The following is a 27,193-nucleotide window of genomic DNA, read 5'->3' on the forward strand; positions in this document are numbered from 1 at the left end:
AGGAGCTCAACACCATTCAAGTCCAGGCAGTCTGTTTGATTAACTCCCTGTTCACCACCTTAAACATTCACATCTACAAGATACACTGCAGCAACAAGGCTCCTTCAAAACCTTCCAAATCCGCCGCCTCGGAGAATAAGAACAGCAGGCGCATGGGAACACCAGCATCTGCAAGTTCCATCTTAAGACCTGGGATATCTTGCTGTTCCTGCAGTGTTGCATGGTTTAAATCCTCCAACTTTCTCTCGAACAGCGTTATGGGTTGTACCTGCACCAGTTCAAGAATATGGCCCATCACCATCTTAGAACCACAGAACCCCGACAGTGCAGGCCATTAGGCCCAAAATCTGCAGCAACTCTGAATGAATATTTTACCCAGATCCACAGCCACCCCCCTCCACCCCACCCTATCACTCCATGCATTTACCATGGCCAATCCACTTAACCTACATACTTTAGGACACTAAGGGGCAGTTTAGCATGGCCAACCCACCTAACTTGCACATCTTTGGACTGTGGGAGGAAACCAGAGCACCCGAAGGAAACCCACACAGACATGGGGGAGAATGTGCAAATTGCACAGTCACCCAAGGCCAGAATCGAACTCAGGTCCCTAGCACTGTGATGCAGCACTGCTAATCACTGCTGTGCTTCTCAAAGGCAATCAGGGATGAGCAATAAATGCCAGCTATGCCAGTGATGCCCCATGAATGTATAAGCCAGAATTGTAAAAAGGAAGTTAAAGACTAATCTCAGGAGGCAATTATCCACATACTGATGAATGCTTGGAGTGGTCTTCCAGGTCGGGATAATGGAGGTAAACTGAAATAATTTGGAGGCAGCTAGATATTGAGAGAAGAGCATTGGCCCCTGTGGAAGGGCTGAACCGCTTTCTTCCATCTCATATTTATTTTTGTGGTAATTAGGTACTCAAAGATGTGCATTTAGCACCAGAGTCAAACAAAAGAAAATTGGAAACCTCCACAATGAGTTTAACAGACTTCTCAGCTTTGTAATATTCCCAGCTTGTATTTTTGAACAACACGTACCCTATTCAATCTGTATGCTCACATGCACAGAACATAACGATAATGAAATGATTTGCTGCCAGTACAACTAAGAGTAAGACTTTACTCAAATAATTATAAGCAACCTTTGTACTCAAGCAGGTGTTCTTGCAAAGCTCAGCCCTTCAATTACATTTAAACTGTGATTAGGATCTGAAAAACCTCAACACAAATGCTGTACCCACGACGGAACATCAGGTTTGTTGGGAGATAAGTTGCACCTTACATGTAATATCTATTTTTCAAAACAACACAACATTTTGCTACATTTTACTTTAATAAAATAAATTCATAATTTAAAAAAGACAAAAAATATCAACATGGTGACTGTACACAAGTCTATGCACGTTTGTAAAATGTAGACTCCTTCTCAAGGAAACATCCTGCTTTGTGTATTTGTCCATACAACATCAGCAGCAGTCTTTCCAAGGTGTTGATTATTCTTTTCCCTCCTCCTTGTTTGAAAACGTACGGTGGTTCAGATGGTGAAGTGTGAAGAACAAATCACTGAATATCATCATCATCAAATAGGTCTTCAAAATCTAAAGAGTTTAAACAGGAAGCACAATTAGTATCCTCAAATCAAGCTTTGCTATATCCTCTCTGCTCTCGTTCCCTTCTTTGTTTAATCCCCCCCTTCCCCCTCACCGCCCCCATCCTCAACAGTTACCTCCCCACAATAAAAATGACGAAAACTGTAAGCCTTTTTAATATCTCCATGAATTCAATTATCAATCCCAAGTCCAAGAAGAGAAAATCACACTTGATGATTCCGAAAGGACTTCTCAGCAACGCCCGATCAATTTCCTTCCCTTTGTTAGAAGCAAATGATAACTGACAGAACGCAAGTTTTTAAGAAATTATTAGCGCAGATACCAGTCAAGAGTAGGATTTTAGCGCAGTAGCTGAAGCCAGGTTGTAGGGTTGCCTTTTTTTCCCCCACTCTATTCATTACGACAGATTGAACTCCTCTCAATTCTGGCATCTGTCAAAACACTCTCAGATCAACTATAGCAGAGTTTGTTGCAAAGTGAAACTACTTCTCCTTCGAACCAACCATCAGCATACCACACACCATTGTGACTTCTACTTCCAGCATTAGCTTCGAAATGAAATTTCCAATTAGTGCTCCGTGTAACCACCCTCCAAGATCTGAAAGTTGCTTCAATTCCAGTCACTTGAACATCCCAAATTTTGATCACTTTACCACTGGCAGATGTGTCCTTTGTTACCTCAGTCCTCAGCTCTGCAACCTTCCCTAAACTTCTCAATCCCTGTAATCTTTCTCTCATCCTTTAACATACTTATTAAACCTAACTCTTTGACAATGTCCTTATATTCCGATATCTGGCTCCGTGTCAACATTTTTCAGTCCTGTCAAGCCACTGGGATGTTTTACTAGGTTAAAAGGTTGTGGTTGCTGAATTTGCGACAGTTTTGTGCCACAGGCCCAAATTGATCATTAACAATTTATGACCCTTCAAATTAATTTCATACAAGGCCTTAGGTGGCTGTTGAAAAATCTTCCAGTGTCTCACACACAAACCAATTACCATGAATCAAACTGCTAACCTACAGATTTTCTATCTCTTCACTGAAACCTTTCAATCAATGGATTTTTCAATTGACAAATTTTACATGGTTTTAAGCATTCTTCTTGTCTAGTAAACTGTTTGAAACTAAGCACCTTTAAGCTCAGGCCTCAAACTTAATTCAGAACGCCACTCCAGAAGGCGGTTCAATTCAAACTGCTTATTATGGTCTAAGATTATGAATAACAATAGTTATAAAGAAACACCATTGTATCTGCAATCTCATTCTTAATTGAATTGGAAATTGACAGAGGCCAGCCACATGACCTTTCTACAACACTTTTGATTATTCCCTTCAGAGAACAGAAAAGGATAATAAAAGTCAGGATACGCACTGTGCTGCAAAATATTGCTGCCATATTGAGATTTTATTTCGGAGGAACAGATGTACACTGGGATCTCACCCGAAAATAAATATTTTAAAAAGCTTTCCTGTTTTGCTCATCTGGCTGTTTGTCCAAGTTCATCCATATAATTCTGAATTCACAAGAGCTTTAAGGATGGTTTAGCTTACATCAGCCTACAATTTTGTCCTCAGCCCCATTCCAAACACTCTTGCTACCTTCCCAGTCTGGAAATCTATTGTTCAGAAAAACTAGCAGTCCTGAAATTTTTTCACCAGACCCAGCCTCATTTTAGTACAGTACTTGGGGAGCATAAACATGTAAGATAACAGTTTTTGGATAAGAAAAACAATTATAAAGCAATAATAAAATGATCACATTTTAACGATTCCGATAATTTTTACATCCATCAAGTCTTCCACGTTAGAACGTTACTCTATAATCCAGAAAGTTCCAAAATCCAGAAATGATTTGGACCCAAGTAACTGGAGCGGATCCAGTATATTTAAATGAGATCTCTTCTCCTGCAGCCACCATTCAATAGATTTTTTTAACTTAAAGTTTATTGACATTTAATACATTTTGTTGCTGGAAATCTTGGTGCTTTAATGCCACTCGAAATCTACACAATATAGTCTGATTCAGAGGAAATGCCTCTCTTCATTACACTAACTGCATCAGCATGCATTTCCCAAAATAGCAACTGAAGTCGCCAAGTCAGCTTTTCAAGTTAGTGCCAATCGTGGGCAGATTTGTACAGACGCCAATGTGGGGCTTCATGGGAGCAGTGTGGTAGCAATGCACTGTAAGACTGTGAAAGCAACAACTAATAAGAAACATCTAACCAAGCATATCACCTGCTGACTTCTAAGGAACAGAATGAAACCACCCCCACAATTCGACACCTCCACAACTGGACCCTTGCTTGTCAGGACAAGCCAAATAAGGGATCTTAGCACTGCCTACACATCCCGTTTAGTTCCTAAGCAAGCGAAAGATTTTTCATAGCTAAATATATTGGGTGTGCTTCTACTCTAAGTCAGTTTCCTGACATTGTAAGATACTTAACTTCATAATTTCCAATAATTTATTTGAAATGAATGTGTTAAAATGTTAGGCACATAGTTGGACTTGAGCTTGTGATCCACGTATGGTAAATTTAGCCCAGCTATCACTGGGACTTCACAAATTTCAACCTAATTAATTGTAAATACAATATAGATCAAGAGTTATCCAACTGAGATTTGCAATTATCCCTTGAACAGATCAAATGGTCTTTTGAGCCTTTCACATAACAATTTGGAAAATTGCATAAAAATACTTCACTTATTTTATCGTTGTTTTGCTATACACAGACACGGCAACTGTTACATTGCCATTACTGGGGAGAAAACATCTCCAGGAGCTGTAGGAAGATTAAAAGAAGTGTGGCCCTACATTTGTAAGATGTTGCTCCACAGTTGCAATATTTACAGCACTGCATACTGGAAACCCTTTTTATATACTTTTTTATGCAACTAAAACATAAGTGTAGACAATGTTTATGCCAGTATGATGGAATCCGACAATTTGTAACCATGGACAGTTCGATAAAAAAAGTGTTCCAAAAGGATCTTTAAGAAGAAGGTTGTTTATTGTCATGTTACAGTATTCTAATCTGTCAATAACTCTGTTCAATATTTGAAAACTGCTAACACAGAACAAAGGTTGCAACTTTGAACTTGAAAGAAATTCATATCCACAGGAATCATACTGCCCACCAGGTTTTTCATTGTAAAATTATTTTATAGTGATTCATCATTTTTAATTATGGCCATGTCATTTCCTCTGTAAATCTGACATGCAAACTATGAATAATTGGCAGCATTGATCGTAAGTACCCAAAGTAGATATATAACCACCATTTAAAAATGCTAGTTATGGATAAAGGAAACATGCAATTTGCAATCTTGTAATGTGCGAGTTTGTTTGAATGCATCAATATTTTTTCATATGGTTTCTAGCACTGTCAGGGTACTGAAGGAACATTTAAAAAATGAATTGGTACACAAAATAGATTTTAAAATCAACATAATTCCCCCATTAAATGCAAAATAGTATGTTTCTCAAGGTCACGATTGATCTATGATAAAGTTGCCCCTTTCTACTAACATAGCTGGCCTTCAACATCCAAAGCTTGCCAGAAAACTGGAAGCCATTACTGACCAACAACCAGCTTCTGACAGGTCTCTTGGTTACTTGAAAATCTGAGACTTTTCATGATATATAAATGTTATTAATTTTAGCGCCAGGGACCTGGGTTCAATTCCAGCTTCAGGTCATTGTTTGTGCGGAGTCTGCATGTTCTCCCCATGTCTGCGAGAGTTTCCTCCGGGTACTCCAGTTTCCTCCCACAGTCCAGAGATGTGTTGGTTAGGTGCATTGGCCTCGCTAAATTCTCCCTCAGTGTACCCGAACAATCGCCAGAGTGTGGCGACTAGGGGATTTTCACAGTAACTTTATTGCAGTATGGATGTAAGCCTACTTGTGACTAATAAATAAACTTTATTTTAAGTCACATTTCCATTGTATTTTGAATCACTTATTAATCTAAACTCATATTTCTAAGCCATTCTATGCTATTTGACAATTGGAGTTACTTCGGATGTTAGCATTACTGAAGAGAGAGAGAAATGCTGTCCAAGTTTTTCATCTTACCCTCATCGCTTAGTTCCTTTGAAATTAGCATTCTTGCATCTGTTCTGATACAAGCAAAAGATTTATTTTGACAAATGTCTCTCTTTTAAGCAATACCCCTTTTCTACCAAGCAACTATTATTTATTTATTCTTGAGCAATAACTGCCCATCGCCAACTGTCCTCCATAAGGCGGTGGTGAGCCACCTTTAATGGCTGAAGTCTGTGTGGTGCAAGTACACCTGAACTAGCTGGGCCAGAGGACAATACCACTTGGCTGGATTAGCATGTAGGCCGGACCAGAGAGCAGATTTCCTTCCCTAAAAGAAATAAGAGACAATCGGCAATAGTTTTGTGATCATTAGATTTTTTAATTGATTATTGAATTCAAGTTTCACCATCTGATGTGGTGGGATTCGAACTTGGGTCAAACCCGAGTCTCTGGAATACTAGTCAAGTAACAACACCACTATACCACCACCTCCCTGTGTATCTTTCCAATAGGTCAGGTGTCTGGATTACTAGCCCAGTGATATTATCACTTACTACCATCTCCTGTATTGAGGTTTACTGAAGTCTAGACATTTTAGTCCGCTTTAATATTTCTCTGGAGTAAGCCTTGGGTTCAGTGGTAGAATTCCCTCCTGTGCGTCAGACTTCCCACCAAATAGAGATGGGTGGCACGGTAGCACAGTGGTTAGCACTGCTGCTTCACAGCTCCAAGGACCTGGTTCGATTCCCGGCTTGGGTCACTGTCTGCGTGGAGTTTGCACATTCTCCTCGTGTCTGCACGGGTTTCCTCCAGGTGCTCCGGTTTCCTCCCACAGTCCAAAGATGTGCGGGTTAGGTTGATTGGCCATACTAAAAAGAAAATTGCCCCTTAGTGTCCTGAGATGCATAAGTTAGAGGGATTAGTGGGTAAATATGCAGGGATATGGGGGTAGGGCCTGGGTGGGATTGTGGTCGGTGCAGACTCGATGGGCCAAATGGCCTCTTTCTGCACTGTAGGGTTTCTATGATTCTATGATAAGAACTAGCCCGTGAATAACAATCTTAGACCCAAAGGACAACTCTCCTTCCATGGGAGTTGTGGACCCACTCATTGTAGCCCTTGCAAGCGAGATGTCACAAAGAGATGGCATGAGAGTCTCAAAACGGGCTGACATCAGTAGCACACTAGTGTCTCTTGAAAGTGGAGCAATGACACCTCCCTCACCCTCCTTTCCCCTCCACTGCATCTAGCCAATCTTCCCAGTAGAGGCACAATTTAATATTTTATTCAATTCATGATATTCATATTGGCGAAGAGTTAAAACATAACACTGGTCTTTTACCTTCAATTAGTGCTTAAATCCAGTGTTGATAAAAGTCCCTGAACTGTGTGTTGATTGATATTTTTGAACAAATATTTTGTCGCAACCTAATCTTTGGTTGCTGTTGGTCATTGGCCCATCATGACTGCCCCACCATTCTATAAGATCATGGTTAAACTCACTGTGGCCTTCACTCCACTTTCCTGCATGTCCCACATAACCTTTAACTCTCTTGTCAATCAAAAATAAGTCTAACTCAAACTTTGATTATATTCAATGACCTAGCCACCCCTTTTTGGGGCAGAGAATTCCAAAGAATAACAGCCCTCCCTGAGAGAAGAAATTCCTCCTTATTTTGGTCTTAAATGAGGGACAACTTATTTTTGATCATGTGCATTCCTGATGAATGAAAATTCAATCAGATATTATCTGTTTAATAATAGAAATAAAGGAACCAAAATGACTAAGTATATTTAGTTAAGCCATGGTAATAAATATATTTTTATCGCCCCAGTAGAAAGCCCAACCTTGCTGAGGTGGAATGGATGAGTTAGGTTTGAAATTATGCTGACCTAAAGTCCATACAGGGAAAGTTTCTGCGCAAGGTTTCAGAAGTCAAGACAGGAGCAGCAGTGATAAGAGACTGAAGTAAAAAGATTTCTTCAAATTGGAATTTTGGTTATACTCAACTCAGTTTCAGGACGTCATCAAGATATCTGGTACATAATAACTGTGCGCACAACATTAGTTTGAAGCTAAAAGATGACAACTACTAAAGAAGTAAGAAGAATCAAACCGTACAGCATAGAAAGAGGCTGTTCAGCCTATTGTATCTTTGCTGGAATTTTTGAAAGATCTATTGAATTAGTCCCTCTCCTATGCTCTTTTCTTCATGGCCCTGCAAATTTCTTCATTTCCTAAAAAAATCCAATTCCCTTTTGAAAGTTACATTGAATGTCCTATCACACTTTCAGCAGTGCATTCTACATGATTACAGACAACTTAATGAAGATGTACCCTTCAACTTAGAATTACTGCTCGTCAAAAGAAAGATTGTTCTGTTGTAACAGTTAAGAGTTTTTTTGATATTATATGATTGTCCAGGGTACAGAAACAGCATAATTGCTACTTGTCATGCAGAGAATTCCTAACATTGTCAAACACATATTCTGATCCTCAAAATTACCGATGTTATGATTAATTAAGGCTGTGATAATTGGATTCTGAACAGTTATGTTAAATCAGATGTAGTTCATGTCTAAGCTGCAATTCTGAAATTACGTCCATGTTTTGTGTGTGAAGTTGCATTGCAATGTCAAGAATTCTAGACTACAGATGCAGTGCAACATTGTAGTTATAGTACATTAAACTGTGCCCTGTTCAATCCTCAATATTTTGGGCTAAGTGGAGTTAAACGTGTCCTCTTAATTGGTTTATGTGGCAAGAATGAATTTTAGCACTTGACAGATAAAGTCTTGATATAAAACCAAATCCTAACCTACTATTCTTACAACTATTTAAAGGCCCTACTTTGAATGGGTTTAGTAGGGAAGGTGGGGGAAATAACTGAGCCCAGTTTCCCAACAATCATGAGCATTGGCACAAAACTGGTCCTCAAAGTAAAACATCAGAATCATGTATGAATACATTGTAAACTCAATAATTTTGATCTGCAAGTTTGTCTCAGTTTTAGAAGTTTTGTTAAGAGAGTTCACAGCACGGCTGGTGTACCAAGTGAAAAATGTTTTGGGGGGGGGGGGAATTTGTTAAAGGACTGAGCAGATTAAATTCTACCCACCATGCACCTACCCTAGGGATTTAGAAAATGGGTGCTTGAAATCTGGCAGACCAATTCACTTAATCAACAATTTTACAAATGTACATTTGAAAGAAAACTCTGTCAGAGCTTAAATCGCTTTTGACTCATCTTGCAGTGCATAACTACTTGACTACAGCCAACAACATCTGCCCTCTAGCTGTAAGCAACATTAACAGCAGCTAAACATTCCAACTCATAGTTGCACTGAGAAACTATCCATTGTGCACATCAATTATCCCAAAAATGTAATTTGATGGAAAATAATACAAAAACCAAATTCCATTGAATCCACTGAAACCAGGAAATCAAAATATAAAATATCAAAATAAATATAAAAGCCACTCCACTTGTAGACATTAATCAGTCTTATTTTTCTTTCAGCTGGTCACTAATTTTTTTACTGCAAACCTTTCATAATATTTTGTATTCTATAAATTAAGGTAACTGTCTGCTGACTAGGGTCTTAAAAAGAGCTGAATTGTAAGCAATGTAGAACTATTCAGATAACGTCACTTGCAGTTTTGTTCTTGTATTTTCTGCAATTTTGCATTTCCCGTCAAAACAGGTGACAAGGTGGAAAAAGTAATAATTCAGCTTAAAAATTATCAATTTGAACCCAACTTTCACAATAATCCTGGGCAGCAGTTTACAAAATCACGTCAGCACAAACTGGATTTTGAAGTAATGAAAAGTGGAAAACAGGAAGGGCACCGGACAGTGAAGAGGATTTAGTGTATTTTACACAGAGGGTGGTGGGGGCCTGTAATGCACTGCCAAGCAAGGTGATTGAGACGGACATGCTGGGATTGTTTAAGACTTATCTAGATAGCCACATGAACAGACTGGGAATAGAGGGATATAAACGAAGTGATGCATTTCGGTAGATCTAATGTAAGGGGGAGCTATACAATAAATGGCAGAACCATCAGGAGTATAGACACACAGAGGGACCTGGGTGTACAAGTCCACAGATCCTTAAAGGTGGCTGCACAGGTGGAGAGGGTGGTCAAGAAGGCATATGGCACGCTTGCCTTTATTGGACGGGGCATAGAATATAAAAGTTGGCATATGCTGTTGCGGCTGTATAGAACGTTGGTTAGGCCACATTTGGAATGCTACGTCCAGTTCTGGTCGCCACACTACCAGAAGAACGTGGAGGCTTTGGAGAGAGTACAGAAAAGGTTTACCAGGATGTTGCCTGGTATGGAGGGTCTTAGTTATGAGGAGAGATTGGGTAAATTGGGGATGTTCTCCCTGGAAAGACGGAGGATGAGGGGCGACCTAATAGAAGTGTATAAAATTATGAAGGGCATAGATAGGGTGAACAGTGGGAAGCTTTTTCCCAGGTTGGAGGTGACGAACACAGGTTCAAGGTGAGGGGGGGCAAGGTTCAACAGATGTCAGGGGGACGTATTTTACACAGAAGGTGGTGGGGGCCTGGAATGCACTGCCAAGCAAGGTGATCGTTTAAGACTTATCTAGATAGCCACATGAACAGACTGGGAATAGAGGGATACAAACGAATGGTCTAGTTGGGCACATGAGCGGCGCAAGCTTGGAGGGCCGAAGGGCCTGTTCCTGTGCTGTATTGTTCTTTGTTCTTTGTAAGAATTATGATGACAGAGGATTTGAGAAAAGATGAAACAGATGAGAAAATGCTGAGCACGAATAAAAAGATTTATGCAACTGACCAAAAATTTCTTCAGCAGATTAAAGTTAGATTGGAGTTAGATCTCAAGAACCAAATGCAATGTGTGACAGAAGTATTAGAGACATAAGAAGTCTTTCAGCTCCTCAGGCCTGTCCCACCATTCAATAAGATCATGACTAATCTGTGACCAGATTGTATATATGTACATTTACCTCGCATCCTTTAAATCTGACACAAAAGCAAGATAAAATGCTGATGAAGGGCCATTGCAACCTGAACATTAACTGTTTTTCAGATGCTGTCCAACCTGCTAAGTTTCTGACAACAGCTTATGTCTATATTCCTTTAAATCAGAGATTGATAGATTTTTCTATGAAAGTTAACAACTGATCAACATCAATTGCCTTTTGCGGAAAGGAGTTCCAAACTTCAACATCTTCTGCAATGTGAAGATGTTGCACAATTTTTTTTGTTCTTTCATGGCATTATGGGTGTTGCTGGCTGGACCAATATTAATTGCCCATCCCTAATTGCCCTTGAGAGGACAGTTAAGTGTCAACCACATTGCTGTGGATCTGGAGTCACATGAGGGCCAGACCAGGTAAGGATGGCAGATTTCCTTCCTTAAAAGGACATTAGTGAACCAGTTGGGTTTTTTTTACAACAATCGACAATGGTTTCATGCTCATTATTAGACTTTTAATTCCAGATTTTCTTTTTATTGAAATCAAATTTCACCATCTGCCATTGTGGGATTCGAACCCAGGCCCCCAGAGCAGAATTTCTAGATTACTAATTCAGTGACAATACAACTAGGCCACTGCCTTAAAACAGAGACTAGTCAGACAGCCATTATAAGTTTGTAATAAAAAGGCTGAGTGCTTGAAAGGGTCTAAGATGTTAGTGAAGAACTTCTCACCATTAAAGAAATCTGCATGGACTGCTTTTTCATTAGCTGCAAGATCCATTAGAAGGCCTGAACTTCCTCCTGCCTGAAAAATGAACAAAAAGACTACAGTTAAAAATATTTTATGGAGTTCAAAGAGTGTTAACCATTTGTTCTTCGAAAAAATAGCAAAGCCTAGCTTCTCTCAATGAGTTACAAATAAGGGGTAAATACATAGCATGTTAAAGAATCCAATAACTCTAAACTTAATCATCAGCTTTCACTAAGTTATTTGACCTCAACTGTGCAGCAATAGAAAAACTATAAATGAACAAAGGGAAGGGAAATATCAGTCATGGTTTCTCCTAAATTCCCTTGGAAAACACACCAGTGGGCATTGTGTAAGGACTGGGATTAACCAAGTTGTGTTGAGCCCATGATCAATCTGTAATCAGTCCCATTTGAGCAATGTATTGGGGTATTACCAGTAGAATCAGATTCCAGTGTAATTCATTACCTTATTGCAAGAGAGAACATTAAAAGATGAAATTATAATCAAATCATAGAAATTCTACAGTGCAGGAGGAGGCTTTTCGGCTCATCAGGCCTGCACAGACAACAATCCCACATCGGCCCTAGCCCCATAACCCCACATATTTAGCCCGCTAATCTCTCTAACCTATGCATCTTGGGACACGAAGGGACAATTTAGCATAGCCAATGCACCTAACCCATACATCTTTGGATTATAGATAGGAAACAATGCTGAAAAATTGTAGAATCCAGTCTTCACTTTGCAGAACAGTGAATTCCTGACTTTGCAACACAAGCATTGAGGTCATTTCAGAGGGCAGTTAAGAGTCAACCACATTGCTGTGGGTCTGGAATCACATGTAGGCCAGACCAGGTAAGAACCGCAGATTTCCTTCCTTAAAGGACACTAGTGAACCAGATGGGATTTTACAGCAATCATAGAACCATTGAATCCCTACAGCACAGAAAGAGGCCAGCCATTCTGCTTACTGAGTCTGCACCAACTTTCCAGAAGAGCATCCCAACCAGACTCGCCCCTCCGCCTATCCCAGTAACCCTGCACATTTACCATAGCTTACACAACAGGGGCAATTTACCATGGTCAATCCACCAAACCTCATCTTTGGACTGTGGGAGAAACCAGAGCACCAGGAGGAAACCCACAAATATGAGAGAACGTGCAAATTCCACACACACACACCCAAGGTCAGAATTGAACCCAGGTCCCTGGCACTGTGACACAGCAGTGCTAACCACTGTGCTGCCGCCAATCAATGATAGTTGTCTTGGTCATCATTACTGAGACCAGCTTTTAATTCCAGATTTATTAACTGAATTTTAAAAATTCCGCCAGCTGCCAATCTGGGATTTGAACTCATGCCTCCCACAGCATTAGCTGTGGCCTCTGGGTTGCCAGTCCAGTAACATTACCTTGGTGGCATTATCTCCCCTTAATCTCCCATTTATTTGTGTCGTGTTTTAAATGTAATATAATGTTCCAAGGTGCTTTGCTATACAGTAATCTCTGACACCAAATCACCAATGGAATTCAGGACAGACGACCATCAAGAGCTCCCCAAAATTTTAGCCTTGCATATAGAGTACAGAAATATTGTGGGGATAACAGTGAAGTGTAGTATCAATAACAAATAAATATTTATGTTGATTTAACACCCAAGGAAAGAAGAAAGTTCATGAATACCAAAAGATAATTGTGCCAGGAGCTAATTTGCAAAACCTTTGACAGAAATAAAAGTGCAAATGACAGAAGCTCCACTGCAAAAGGAACAAGAATAGGCCATTCGTCCCCTTGAGTCTGTTCTGTCATTCAATTTGATCGCGGCTGACCTGTAATTCAATGCCATTTATCCATTTTTTGGTCCATATCCCTCAATTCCCTGGCAAAAGTCTATTAATCTCAGATTTGAAAATTCCCACTGACCCAGCATCCATCGCCTTTCGATTGATCCTTTTCATAGAAACCCTACAGTACAGAAAGAGGCCATTTGGCCCATCGAGTCTGCACCGGCCACAATCCCACCCAGGCCCTACCCCCATATCCCTACATATTTACCCACTAATCCCTCTAACCTACGCATCTCAGGACACTAAGGGCAATTTTGAGCATGGCCAATCAACCTAACCCGCACATCTTTGGACTGTGGGAGGAAACCGGAGAACCCGGAGGAAACCCACGCAGACACGAGGAGAATGTGCAAACTCCACACAGACAGTGACCCAAGCCGGGAATCGAACTTAGGTCCATGGAGCTGTGAAGCAGCAGTGCTAACCACTGTGCTACCGTGCCGCCCCGTTCACTTTTTTCACTTTCCTAAATGGCCTGCCCCTAATTTTAAAGTTACACGCTCTTGTTCTTCATTCTCCAACAGAGGAAATAGCTCCTCTGTACGTATTCTATGGAGTGCTATTATCATTTTAAGCAGGTTTACACAATCTGGCCTCAAAATTTGAGCCTTTGAGTTCTAAGCATTCTGCAGTATATCTTCACCAAGGCAGATACCACTGTCCTGAGGCGTGGTGCCCAGTTGAATCTCTGTATAACTGAAACATAACTTCATCCCTTTGACTTCACCTCACCAGTCTCTTTTGGCTCTTCCACTGCTTCCGATTTGTTCCACTGCTTATTCAACATTAGTTTTGGATGATCAGATATTTTCTCAAAATTAAAACACTGGGGAGACCAAAGTCATTAACCTTCCAGCTGTTTATGCTGGCAGGAACTTCTGGTTCCGCCAATGGTGCAACCCTGCTGCAGGATTTCCAGCAGCTTGGGGGAAGTTGATGTGAAGATCCTGCCACTGGCCAACAATGTGCCGCCTCCCACCTTGAGAAAGATGGTGAGACGGGGCTAGAGAATCCTGTCCATTGTCTTCGGTCTCTGCCACAAAGTATTTGCCATTAATGTCTCTCAAGAGCAACTAGTTGAGGCTAAATCAAACTGTTTGCAACCTTAGCTTCCTATCTGAAGCCAACATAAACTGATCCTGCACCTGCTCCATCACCAGGAACACCTACGTCTGCCTCTGTAAGACTGCCTATTCCTCCAGTTTCAGGCTCATCTGACTTGCTGATTCCAATGTTCCACTGGCTGGTCATTTATGTCCCACCCTCCTTGAACTTGACCAAAATTCTGTTGCCCATTCCTAACTTGTACCAAGTCCCATTCGTCCCGTCACTCGCTGACCTACATTCCCCGATTGAGCAACATCCCAAATTTTAACATTTTCTTCTTTGTTTTCAAATCCCTCTACAGCCTCATCTCTCCCAACCTTTGTAAATTCTTCCAGCTGCACAACATCAGGGTGACCAACTCTTGTGTAGAAAGGGACAGGGATGTTGGCAGTGAATGATGCCACAGATAAGAGAGCAGGTGGGAGGGTTACCAAGGCTGTAGGAGCAAACCCGAGGCGATCTGTTGCAGTGTATGCACTGAAGTCAAGTTCATAAGATATAGGAGCAAAATTAGGCCATTCGGCCGAGCAGGTCCGTTCCGCCATTTGATGATGGCCGATATGCTCCTCATCCCCATTTTGCTGCCTTCTCCCCATAACCTTTCAACCCATCACCAATTAAAAATCTGTCTATCTCCTCCTTAAATTTACTCACTGTCCCAGCATCCACTGCACTTTGGGGTAGCGAATTCCACAGATTCACAATCCTTTGGGAGAAGTAGTTTCTCCTCAGCTCTGTTTTAAATTTGCTACCCTTATCCTAAGACTATGACCTCTTGTCCGAGAATACCCCACCAGTGGAAGCATCTGCTCCACATCTACTTTATCATCTTGAATACCTCAATTTGATCTCCTCTCATTCTATTAAATTCCAGAGAGTATAGGCCCAAACTGTTCAATCTCTCTTCATACAACAAACCCATCATCTCTGGAATCAATCTATTGAACATCCTCTGAATTGCCTCCAATGCCACTACATCTTTCCTCAAATACAGGGACCAAAACCGTGCACAATACTCCAGGTCCGGCCTCACCAATGCCTTGTATAGTTGCAACAATACTTCCTTACCTTTATATTCTATTCCTTTAGCTATAAATGCCAACATTCCATTCATTTTCTTTATTATCTGCTGTACCTGCATGCTAATTTTCTGTGACTCATGAACGAGGACACCCAGATCCCTCTGCACCGAAGCACCCCGAAATCTCCCCCCATTCAGATAAGTCGCCTTCCCATTTTTGCAAACAAAATGCATGACCTCACATTCATCCATGTTAAACTCCATCTGCCACATTTTGGCCCACTCTCCTAACCTATCTATATCCATTTGTAAGGTTCTTATTTCCTCATTGCAACTTACTGTCCCACCTATTTTTGTGTTAATGCAAATTTGGCTATAGAGCCTTCTATGCTTGTACCCAAGTCATTAACATAGATTGTAAATAGCTGGGGCCCAAGAACCGAACCCTGTGGCACTCCTATAGTTACATCTTGCCATCCAGAAATAAACATTTATCCCGACTCTCTGTCTTCTGTCCATCAGCCAGTCACCTATCTAAGCTAATAAATTACCCCTAATCCCATGTGATCTAACCTTGTGAATTAACCTCTTGTGCGGCACCTCATAGAAACCCTACAGTGCCGAAGGAGGCCATTCGGCCCATCGAGTCTGCACCGACCACAATCCCACCCAGGCCCTACCCCCACATATCTACCCGCTAATCCCACTAACCTACGCATCTCAGGACTCTAAGGGGCAATTTTTTTTTTTAACCTGGCCAATCAACCTAACCCGCACATCTTTGGACCTTTGGACCTTATCAAATGCCTTCCGGAAGTCCAGATATACTACATCTACAGGATTCCCATTATCCACTTTGCTTGTTACATCCTCAAAGAACTCTAGCAAATTAGTCAAACATTATTTTCCTTTTAGACATCTGAATTATGGCACAAATAGCACCCTGGCACCACACAACCCTGGACAGTGTCCAATGGAATCAGATACAGGACAATCGCGCAAAACAAGGGACAGTTGGTCAACCTGCCCCCAACCCAACGAGATCTCTGCGCTCCTCTAATTCTGGCCTCTTGTGCATGCAGGAAGGAGTCTAACAACACCAGGTTAAAGTCCAACAGGTTTTGGTAGCAAACGCCACTAGCTTTCGGAGCGCTGCTCCCTCATCAGGTGAGTGGGAGATCTGCTCAAACAGCAAACAGGGCACATAAAGACACAAACTCTATTTACAGAATAATAAATCAGCTTCCACTGGTGGGGTATTCTCGGACAAGAGATCATAGTCTTAGGATAAGGGTAGCAAATTTAATCAAGTCTTAAAGGTACAGACAATGTGAGCGGGGAGAGCATTAAGCACAGGTTAAAGAGGTGCGTATTGTCTCTTGTGCATGCCCAATTTTAATCGCTCCACCATTGGAAGCTGTGCCTTCAGATGCCAGTGTCTTAAGTTCTGGAATTCCTTCATTCTCTCCCCTTCTGCAAACTGCTCCTTAAGACCCACTCGCTCACCTCTCCTTCCACCCCCCTGACTTGACCCTTTGCTGACATCTCTGTGAGGCGCCCTGGGAGGGTTTTACTAGGTTACAGGCGCTACATGAAAGTAGCGTGTTTGCCTCAGCCCCTCTGACGAACCTCGTCCAGATCCACGTAGGGCCCCGCGCCCTCCGGGAACATCTCGTCCACCGCCGGCTTCATGGTGACGGGAATTTTTTGTCCCAGACCGTCTCCCGTCTCCGAGTCCCGGACTCAAAAACAGACGGATCTTCCGGTGTCCCGCCCTCGCTCTGGTCCGCTGGAAACTGAGTCCGCGGCTAAAGTGGCCGCCCGGCACCACTCAGGGGAAACACCAGCATGAGCTGCTGCATTAGTTACAAATCCACCAAAGTCACATCTCTATATAAATATTATATATCATAGATATTGACGGGCGCTTTCGTAACATTTTTCTGTAGATCTCATCTATTGACAGTAGCACTTGAAACGTTTTTTTTTGCTGATAATCCAATGCAAACCTAAACACAATGCAATTGGGGAGTTTTGGTCAGCAAAGAAAATTCTACAGAACAAACAAACTTGTAAAAATAGAAAATGTTTGCAAATCCTGTCACTCCTGTACATTAAAAATGTGGCTTTATGTTCCCCCTTCAGATTTTGTTCATGACTTAGCAACAATGTCAGGCAAAGGCCAAGTAGACTCAATTTAATATTAATACAGAAGCTTATTAAGGATGAAATCTGGGCTCAAAACGTCAGCTATTTTCTCTCCTTACAGATTGATGCACCTCAATGAGCACCCGGAAACAAGGCTTTAGTACTGAAGGCTTTAATACATTAACAATGAAACTACTAACACAAATTCACCCGTTCAGACTGAAGGGGTCCTGCCGGAGCAGGGGGTCTTATACCCTGCCACCGGAGGCGGGACCCCACTGGAGTGTGCCATGATAACACTTAGGACAGGTAAACACCCTATCCCAACAACATAGTACAACCCCCATAACAACAACACCCTAGCCCAACAGTAACACAATAACAACCCCAGTGGTGAACCAACGATGGTTCACCACATTCACCCCTCCTTTAGGAACCAAAGGTGGCGGGGTGGATGAAAACAGACAATGACAAAAAAAATAACAGGATTCACAAGTCCAGACGGTCTGGAGGACCACACCGACGCTGCGATCTTCTCAACACCGGTTGCGAAACCGGAGCAGGTGCTTGCGGTGGCTCTCTCAAAGCAACATCTGGCTGTCCCCTCAAAGACTCCCGGGCCGGCCGGCCCTGATGAGGCGATGGTGCAGGGGATCCTGGAACGTTTGGTGGTGGTGGTGGTGGTGATGATGGTGGCGCCGATCTCCGAGTCTCAGGCAAGCTGTACATGGGAGTAAAAGTGTTATGCACTGGTCCCGGTGCTGACCGCGCCACGTCTGGGGAAGTAATGAGGAGTAGTGGATCTGTGACTGGGGGAATAGGAGCGACAGGAGTTGCTACGTCCCCTGCGGGCGCCAGGTCTCTAATGGAGACAGTGTCCTCTCGCCCGTCAGGATATGCCACATAGGCATACTGAGGGTTGGCGTGGAGGAGTTGGACCGGTTCGACCAAGGGGTCGGACTTGCGAGCCCTCACATGGCGCCGCAGAAGGACGGGTCCTGGGTACGTCAACCAGGCTGGCAATGAGGTCCCCGAGGACGACTTCCGAGGGAATGAGAACATCCTCTCGTGGGGAGTAGCATTGGTTGCCGTACACAGGAGGGAGCGGATAGAATGGAGCGCATTTGGAAGGACCTCCTGCCACCGGGAGACTGGAAGGCCCTTGGATTTCAGTGCCAGTAGGACAGCCTTCCAGACTGTAGCATTCTCCCTTTCCACCTGTCCGTTACCCCTAGGGTTGTAGCTCGTGGTTCTACTAGAGGCAATCCCGAATGAGAGCAGGAATTGCCTCAAGTCGTTGCTCATGAACGACGAGCCCCTGTCGCTATGAATATAGCAGGGGTACCCGAACAGGGTAAAAAGCTCACTGAATGCCTTGATGACGGTGGCAGTCGACGTATCCGCACAGGGGAAAACAAACGGAAACCGGGAAAATTCGTCTATTTTTAGTAGCGATGGGCTTGCAGCCAGGTACCAGATTTTTAAAAAGGGATGGTGTCGTGATCTTCAGGGTGGATAGATTGCACGCGGGGCGTTTTGGGCAATTTGGAGGCTGCGGCTGGTTCCCTACGGCCAGTGAAGGGAGTGGCCCACCGTACTGTAGGATCACACTCTTCATGTGGACCATAAAATTTAGTCCGAGGAGAATTGGCGCGCAAAGGTGAGGTAACACAAGGAGCCTGTATTGCTCGTAGACTGTGCCCTGTACCTCAAGAGTTACCATACATCGTCCTTGGATCGGTACAGACCGGGACTGTGATGCCATGGAAATGGTCTGCTTGGCAGGGAGAACCCGGAGTCCACACCTTTTAGCAGTTTCAGGGTGTATGAAACTTTCGGTGCTCCCACTGTCAAACAGACAATTTACAGTTCTGCCACTAACCTTTACCTCCATCATAGAATGTTCCAGTCTGAAATGCCTGGTCTGATCCAGAGAGATCGACGCCACCGTTGGCCCCTGGGCGTCACTGCATGCTGCCGATGTGGATGCTGAGGACCCCTGCTGGTCGCTCCTAGTCGTCGTGGACCATGATGGCCGCCCCCATGAATCGCACATGGGCGAGGGCGCCAAGCGCAGCGACTCCTGGTGGTCTTCCTCCTCCTCTGTTTGCCACGATGGCGCCGTCCTGAGGTCGCACGTGGTCGGACCTCGTGGGTACTGCAGCGCCGAAGGAGATGGTCTCCGTTCTGGAGGGTTACAAGCTGCACTGCCGTTTTTAGGTTTGGACCTGCAGACTTTGCTGTAGTGGCCTTTTTTACCGCACTGGCTGCAGATTGCCGTTCTTGCCGGACACTGCTGCCGTGGATGCTTAGCCCCACCGCAAAAATAGCATCGCTGGCCCCCTGGAGCTGCCGCCGTCGTCGAATCGATCTGGGAGCGCGGGTTCGCGGGGCGAGGAGGGAGCAGAGCTTGCTCCAACCACGTTGACTGCACGTGGTCCTCGGGGTACAGCGCCAAGCTCTTCGACGCCGCCTCCAACCTCACGGCCATCCCCATTGCCTGGGTCAAGTTGAGTTTCCCCTTTTCTAGTAATTTAAGTCTGATATACGAGGACCCTACCCCTGCTACGAACGCGTCTCGGGCGAGGTCGTGCATGTACTGCTCGGCGGAGACGTCCTTACAGTCACAAGCCCTGGCAAGCTGCAGGAGTTCATTGGCGTAGTCTTCTATGGTCTCGCCCGACTGCCGACGTCGTGTAGCGAGGAGATAACGAGCGTGAATCTCGTTGGGTGGCGTAATGTACCTATTCTTTAGGAGCTCGACGGCACCCTGGTAAGTGGAAGCTGCACGAATGGCTAGGTAAATCGTGTCGCTTACCCTTGCGTGGAGGACCTGGAGTCTATCACTGTCCGTAGTGATAGCTACCGAGGCTGCCAGGTAGTCCTCGAAGCACTTCCACCAATGTTCGAACGTGTTAGCTGCACCGACCGCACGTGGGTCCAGTGTCAGACGATCCGGTTTTAGGATCTGCTCCATATTCTCAGTTAATGTATTAAATTGATGCACCTCAATGAGCACCCGGAAACAAGGCTTTAGTACTGAAGGCTTTAATACATTAACAATGAAACTACTAACACAAATTCACCCGTTCAGACTGAAGGGGTCCTGCCGGAGCAGGGGGTCTTATACCCTGCCACCGGAGGCGGGACCCCACTGGAGTGTGCCATGATAACACTTAGGACAGGTAAACACCCTATCCCAACAACATAGTACAACCCCCATAACAACAACACCCTAGCCCAACAGTAACACAATAACAACCCCAGTGGTGAACCAACGATGGTTCACCACACAGATGCTACCAGACCTGCAAAGATTCTCCAACATTTTCTCTTTTGGCTTCAGATTCCAGCATCCGCAGTAATTTGCTTTTATTTTAGCCTTTCCCCTTGTTTTTGTGATTATGATTCATCTTTCATTCCCTCACGCTACAGTATAAATATCTCCCACGTTCTGTGCCTTTTAGCTTTGACAATGGGTCATCTGGACTCGAAGCGTCAGTTCTTCTCCTTACAGATGCTGCCAGACCTGCTGAGATTTTCCAGCATTTTCTCTTTTAGTTTGTAAAGTATATAATTCCATGACAAATCACCAGATGTAGCTGCCTCAAATCAGACACAGGTGATAAGCCAGAAACTTTGAGTCATTGTATATTTAAATTTGTGTTTAATTTGTTAAATTTCACTTAAACTTTATTTTAAAAAACCTTTCACGCAAAAACCAGCAATGGTGAAAGGCCGGTGCAGGGGTTCAAATGAATGTTAGAAGATTTGCAAAGTTGTTCCATTTATATAAACACTAATGAGGAAAACTGTCTTCATTAAAATAAACCAGTAGAAACAGTCATTTGGTAATAAAAATACTTAAATATTGCTGAAAAGGACATGCCACCGAAGCTTTTCAACTTGCACTCATCAGAACAAATGCAAGAATACCAAATTCCAAATGATCACAACAATTTTTACTCGAGAAAAGGGTGTTGATTGGCTGAAGAGCTGCAATGGAGATAGAAATGGAAAACTATGGACGGAATTCTCTGTTTTTAAGACTAAATGCTGTGGCAAGTGATTCTGGCAGCGCTTTCCCACTGGCCAGAACAGCAGGATCTCGCACCAGATCCTGTGCTGAGGATCTCACTAATTATGCACTGGTGAGTTTCTCTGAATCACCTGGAGGGCTGACAGCTGATTCATCCACCCACCCTCAGCTGGCAAGTACAAATGTCCCAAAGCCATATTTAAATACCAGTCAGCACACTCATATCGCTCTCTCTAACCTACCAGTTTTCACCAGAACGTGCAGGATGTCAGCAACCAGAGAAAATGAGCAATTGCCTCAGGAAGGAGTCTATTCCTCGATTCCTCTCCCTCTGAGCCCATCACCTGTGAGGTGCCCATGGCCACTTGGGACTTTGCCTACCACATCTGGAGTCTTCATGCTTCCCTTTCCATTCAGAGATATGATATCTGTTTGACCTCCTTGTTTGTGAGCTTTTCATGTAGGCTTGTTAAGATCCAGCTTCTCTCCTCTCAGTCTTCCCTCTGCCTTCCATTGTTTATCTTCTTAATTCACCCCCTTAGCCCTCTGCCTGCCATTGTGAGCTGTTGCTCTTCCTCCTCTCCTTGCACAGCCTTCCTTCCACATTGCCCTCCCCCTTATCTTTGTCAGGCCATTCACCCTCCCCCAATCTCACCTTGCATTCCATCCTGGGTTGAACTTTGGACCTTAGTTGCAAAGGCTGCATGAGTCTTGCGGCACAATACTGTCCAGATAGACACTGCTGGGTGGCACCAGGGAGAAAAAGACCTTTGTACTCCCCAATCTCAGGTACTGTACTGATCCAACTCAGTGACACAGCAGGGACTATAGCTCCAACAGCACTGTGCGGAAGACCAGCCTGACATATAGATGGAGGGCAGCAACCAGTCTGCCTGGGCAAAGTGGTGATCAGCGCATCAGGAGAAGCACAGCACTATGGCAGAAAGGCTTTTTTGCACTCACCTCAAAGTCTCTTGTGAACTTAGGACCGTCTTGTGCATGCCACTCTTTAGCAATTTAGACCAACACAATTTCACACTGGTGTGACGCATGGTAGGAAGGCCTGATGGGACACCAGGGGCAGTTGTTTTAATGAGGGTTCATGAGATGTAAATGGCATTCATGCAACCTGCCAGTGGGATGACTGCCCCACTATTAACCTACCATTGGGAGTATTGCAATGTGATTTTACACCAGGAGTAATTGTGAGGAGCACAAACATTTAAAAAATAGCCACAGTGAAATTTTACTGAGAACAGTTTGTGCAGGATTATTTTACATCTTTTAAAGATGATTCAAGCTGATGTCTATGGATTATGTTTTCTAATAGGACCTTCAATTTTGACTTTTGACAGGCAAGAAATTATTAACCTTACTTGCAGCATTAGATTGATATGTGTAACAGTGCTCTCCCATTTAGATTCCTTTGTTCAGTCACCCACATTACTAGAGGTGTCTCATGAGCCTCCACATGCCAGGAAATAAAGTATCACTGTCTTGTCTCAGCAAGGGTGGAAAGATATCTCCTCCTCCTGGACAGAAGGTATAAGTGTCCACAATGAACTCTTCTCTAAGGGGACTGCATATTAAAAATCATACTTTTTCTTCAAGCTGGTTTGAGTGGGTACCTTTGGGGAGGCTGGTACATTGCTTCACACAGGGAAAACTAATCAAAATTCTTCCCTTCATCTGCTCCCAACTCAGAGAACATGGAAAATCCTGAATCTCCAGATCTGATCCTGACTCTTCCTATGCCACTGACCTTACATGGATGGATGGAACGTCTCCCAGTTGCAAGTCCCAGTGTCAGATAGGGACATAGAAAAGCTCAGCAAATCTGTGCTTTGGTCCATTTATGGCAAATCAGTCACACCTCTACTGGAATTTCAGTAGAGTGGTATGATGGAAGAACAAATATTTTGAAGCCCTTTCATCTTGATATTCCTCAGATGCCTGTTTGAAATATCACCAAGTATTGTCTCCTCGAAATGTTTAGGTAGTCCTTTAGGTTGAATCACGTATAAAACTCCTTTTTTTCTCCTAACTTTCTGTGAAAGTAAATAAAATATTTATGTGCATGCACCACACTTCTGTGAATCATTGTTTGATGGTTTAGGAAATTTAGAAACCTAGCTATTTAAAATAAATAAATTACACCTAACGGCAATCTTTCTTCTCATTTATGAGAAGAAACATTGTAACTGTGCCTGTGATTACCAAGATATAAAGTGAGCGAGGAGCTTACTGGAAGAGAGGAAAAATGTCCATGTACACAGCTGTACTCTGACAGGACTATGGCAGTTTGAGATGAGCTAATTTTACAATAGTGCAATTATGTGGTTTTGCTTTGGATTCATAGTTCAGTAGAATACTCTTAAAATAAGAACTTTCTTTAGGCTGTTCGGTACTAGACAATAGATATATATGAATAAAAAATACTTTTCTGTGGCATCTAATTATGGGGAAGTTATCCAATTAAATTATACAGATATAAAAATGTGGGCATTTAGGTTCCATTCTGTTATTTCTTTTCACTGTTACATAATATGATCTATTTATTTTATGATTGTGAGGGACACATAAAACCATGCTTTGCTGAAAATAAATTGTGGTCCTTCCGCAAATTAAGTCCAGTACTACGTCATTAAAGGAACAGTATCTCTCTATTTAAAGCAGTGAAATATAGAATTGCTGGTTACATATGTAATGTTACACCTATTCATTAGACACTTGTGTTTAAATACAACTAGTTATTTGGAAACAAATTGGTCTATGCACATTGGCTAGTAGATTCTGAATTTATGACATTGTGAGTTTGACAAGAAATAACGCCTTTATGAATAATTCAGATAAATTATTAAGTGTTACACCAACACTTCCATAAATTAAAAAATACAAGTTTGAGTCACAAAGGTTAAAACAAACTATTTCTTTCCAAAATAAACTGAGGGAGCATAGTATGAGAGAAATTTTTAATACAATGCAAGCAAATTCTGTAACAGGATTATAGAGGAGTTATACAATTAGTGTGCTACATAGATGCAACAGAGAGATGAGGCAGATTATAATGTTACAATAATTCTAATGTCATTCACTAATTCGATTTGTTTACATGTTAAATCAAAGGGTGTGCTTTCTTTGTATCTTCTCTTCCCTACTCGTGTGCCTCCTTTGCAACCTCAACTTGTACTTCGTGTTGTATTTCTTGTTGTTCTGGAGTATCATAGCCCATTGTGTTTCCCAAGGGGAAATGAGCATAGAAAGTGTGTGCCAGTTGCTGGATCCTTTCGTAGTCTCCAATGCTTCGGAAATACTCCACATATCTCCAGAAGTCGGTAGTGGAGTAAGGCCAGTATGGCGGGCTTCGTTTTTCCACATGATGGGCTAAATAAGGAGGGAAAATCCACAAATGGGTGTTTCTCACACAAGAATACAGTGTGTATGCTTGTCAGTAAAATTATTTAATAAAATAGGTACACGGTCTACTATTTACTGCATAATAACCAAACAAAAACATATCCACATAAACTGATACTTCCACAGAACGTGCAAAATGATATGACTATAATATGGGCATCCTGGCATATTAATATGGTATCATCATAACACTATTACTAATTTCAAAAAGACTTTGGATGCACCGCTGGTATTTGTACCTGCAATACATAATAACACAAATATAACATAGGTACATTGATACCTTAATTATACTTGGGTATCAATGATCTATAACTGTAGTGTATCCTTATACCAGTAAATTAAAAAATGCATTTCAATATCAATATAAAATCACTGCAACTTAATTAATATATATATTCCCTAGCTATTACTACTTCTGAAATGAACAAAACCCATTGCATCCAAGACTTAGTGAAAAGCCCACACTATAATTAAGTTCTAACGGTACGATTTTGTTCACATAGAGTGTAAATATATTATAAAAATGTTGCCAAAGAAAAATGATTTGAAATGTTATTTCAACTGACCTTTTATTACTGGCCAGGTTTCCCATGCCCATGCAATGATCCAAGTATTTCCTACACAGATACCCATTTGTATTCGCTAAAGACTGTGCTTCAAGCTTCCTTCTGGTATTTAAATAATTTATTTGTCCTCCAAATCTAAAGGAGCTCTAATTTACCTCTTTTGGTTTTGCTTTTTAATCATTATTTTATACCAAATGATACTTGAATAATTCAATGGATCAATTCCAAATTCCATTCCTACACTTGGATAATTACAGAATATGTAAACTTAAATTAAACAATAAAACAAAACCCTGTTGGAATAAAGTAAAGTACTTTTATACATTTCAGAGCTGATAAGTTTTTATTGCAAGAATGTCAAATAACATTTTATACCGTCTGACTGTCGGATCACGCTGGCATCTGCAAATAAATAAATGAAGAAACGATCAGGGTTCAGCGCCACACAACTCACAAAAGGGCTTTTCATAGCCCTGAAATAAAATACTTCACTTGAGTAATGCCAACATGGCATTTTAAGATTCATCTAGATTACTAAGTAACATTAATATAACCAGCTTTAAATTACCCTGAAGAAGTTTAAAATATCAATGTTTATCAAGATTATAGCAATTTTAAATTATTATTCAATTATTAGTCATATTAATAAATTATTTTCAAGTTTATAGCAATTTTGAATTTAAGAGTAGTTTCTGAAATAGATTTTATTAAACTTACCAGTTAGGACATTCAAAATGAGAAATACAAACAGCCCAAAACAGACAAACCACTTCATTTTGGCTATTAAAAAAAACATAATAATTAGACATCCAGTGAGTCCCAGCTTCTCCAAATATTTAGCAGTGGTTACAAATTAAACTTTTCATAGGGTTTGCAGACAAATTTGCAAATATTAAATGAAATCATATTTTGATTACTGATCTAAGTCTCAACTTACACTTAAAGACTTCCAAACAGATGTTTGATACTTACATATTTTGTGAGGGATTGCAATAATTGAAAGAACTGTTTAGAACTTAAAATTTAGCTTCAGACCTTGAATGTGCTGCTGGCTAGCTGTGGGATCAAATGTTTAAATTGGCTCAGGCTAAATTACAAGAAAAAAAACGTCACTTCTCTTGCTGGAAGATTTTTATAATGTGTCCTTTCTATAAGCCCAGATCTGCTGCCATTTGTGAACTTGACCAGTTTGCTCTTTAATCCGATAGTGCCCTCCTAAGTTAAGGCAGAAGACGTGCATTTGTAAGGAAAAACAGAATTTGTAAGAATTTAATTTTTAAAAGATTTATTTACTGGATGTGGGCATCGCTTGCTAAGCCAGTATTAATTGCTCACCCCTAGTTGCCCTTCAGAAGGTAGTGCTGAGCTGCCTCATTGAAAGGCTGCAGTCCCTGTGGTGTAGGTACACCCACTATGCTGTTAGGGAGTGAGTTCCAGGGTTTTGCACGAGTAACAATTTAATGGCCCACATTTGCTGGAAGGGGACATCTCACAGTGTACTTCGTTAGTTAGAATTGTTTATGAACATTTATCTTTTAAAATATTTTGCCCACAAAGTTGCTGGAAGTGTGAGCCTATAATGACAGATTGGATTACTGGAAAGCAGAGATGGAGAGTGAAGGATAGTTATTCAGAATGGGAGAAAC

At 41.9% G+C, this 27,193-nt stretch overlaps 2 protein-coding genes across 2 annotated transcripts; both read right to left on the reverse strand.

The window, feature by feature from the left end:
• Positions 1 to 851: 851 nt before the first annotated feature.
• cops9 (COP9 signalosome subunit 9) lies at positions 852 to 17,157 on the reverse strand. The gene is made up of 3 exons (XM_078202664.1): positions 17,004 to 17,157; positions 11,381 to 11,453; positions 852 to 1,609 (listed from the first exon to the last, which is right to left on the reverse strand). Exons 1-3 carry the CDS (start codon positions 17,064 to 17,066, stop codon positions 1,572 to 1,574), a joined length of 174 nt encoding a protein of 57 aa, XP_078058790.1. The 5' UTR covers positions 17,067 to 17,157; the 3' UTR covers positions 852 to 1,571.
• Positions 17,158 to 24,715: 7,558 nt separating this feature from the next.
• Positions 24,716 to 26,322, reverse strand: otos (otospiralin). Its single transcript, XM_078202676.1, has 3 exons — positions 26,265 to 26,322; positions 25,923 to 25,949; positions 24,716 to 24,945 (listed from the first exon to the last, which is right to left on the reverse strand). The coding sequence occupies exons 1-3, from the start codon at positions 26,320 to 26,322 to the stop codon at positions 24,716 to 24,718; spliced, it is 315 nt and encodes a 104-aa protein (XP_078058802.1).
• Positions 26,323 to 27,193: the final 871 nt, after the last annotated feature.

This window comes from Mustelus asterias, chromosome 3 (genome assembly GCF_964213995.1).
Source record: "Mustelus asterias chromosome 3, sMusAst1.hap1.1, whole genome shotgun sequence".
Taxonomy (NCBI): Eukaryota; Metazoa; Chordata; class Chondrichthyes; order Carcharhiniformes; family Triakidae; genus Mustelus; species Mustelus asterias.

Coding starts and splice junctions, on each gene's coding strand:
- otos (XM_078202676.1), bottom strand. CDS start 26,322: ATGAAGTGGTTTGTCTGTTTTGGGCTGTTTGTATTTCTCATTTTGAAT. Junction 25,950..26,264: donor CATTTTGAATGTCCTAACTG/GTAAGTTTAATA, acceptor ATTTATTTGCAG/ATGCCAGCGTGATCCGACAG. Junction 24,946..25,922: donor CGTGATCCGACAGTCAGACG/GTATAAAATGTT, acceptor CTCCTTATTTAG/CCCATCATGTGGAAAAACGA.
- cops9 (XM_078202664.1), bottom strand. CDS start 17,066: ATGAAGCCGGCGGTGGACGAGATGTTCCCGGAGGGCGCGGGGCCCTAC. Junction 11,454..17,003: donor CCTACGTGGATCTGGACGAG/GTTCGTCAGAGG, acceptor TTCATTTTTCAG/GCAGGAGGAAGTTCAGGCCT. Junction 1,610..11,380: donor CCATGCAGATTTCTTTAATG/GTGAGAAGTTCT, acceptor TAAACTCTTTAG/ATTTTGAAGACCTATTTGAT.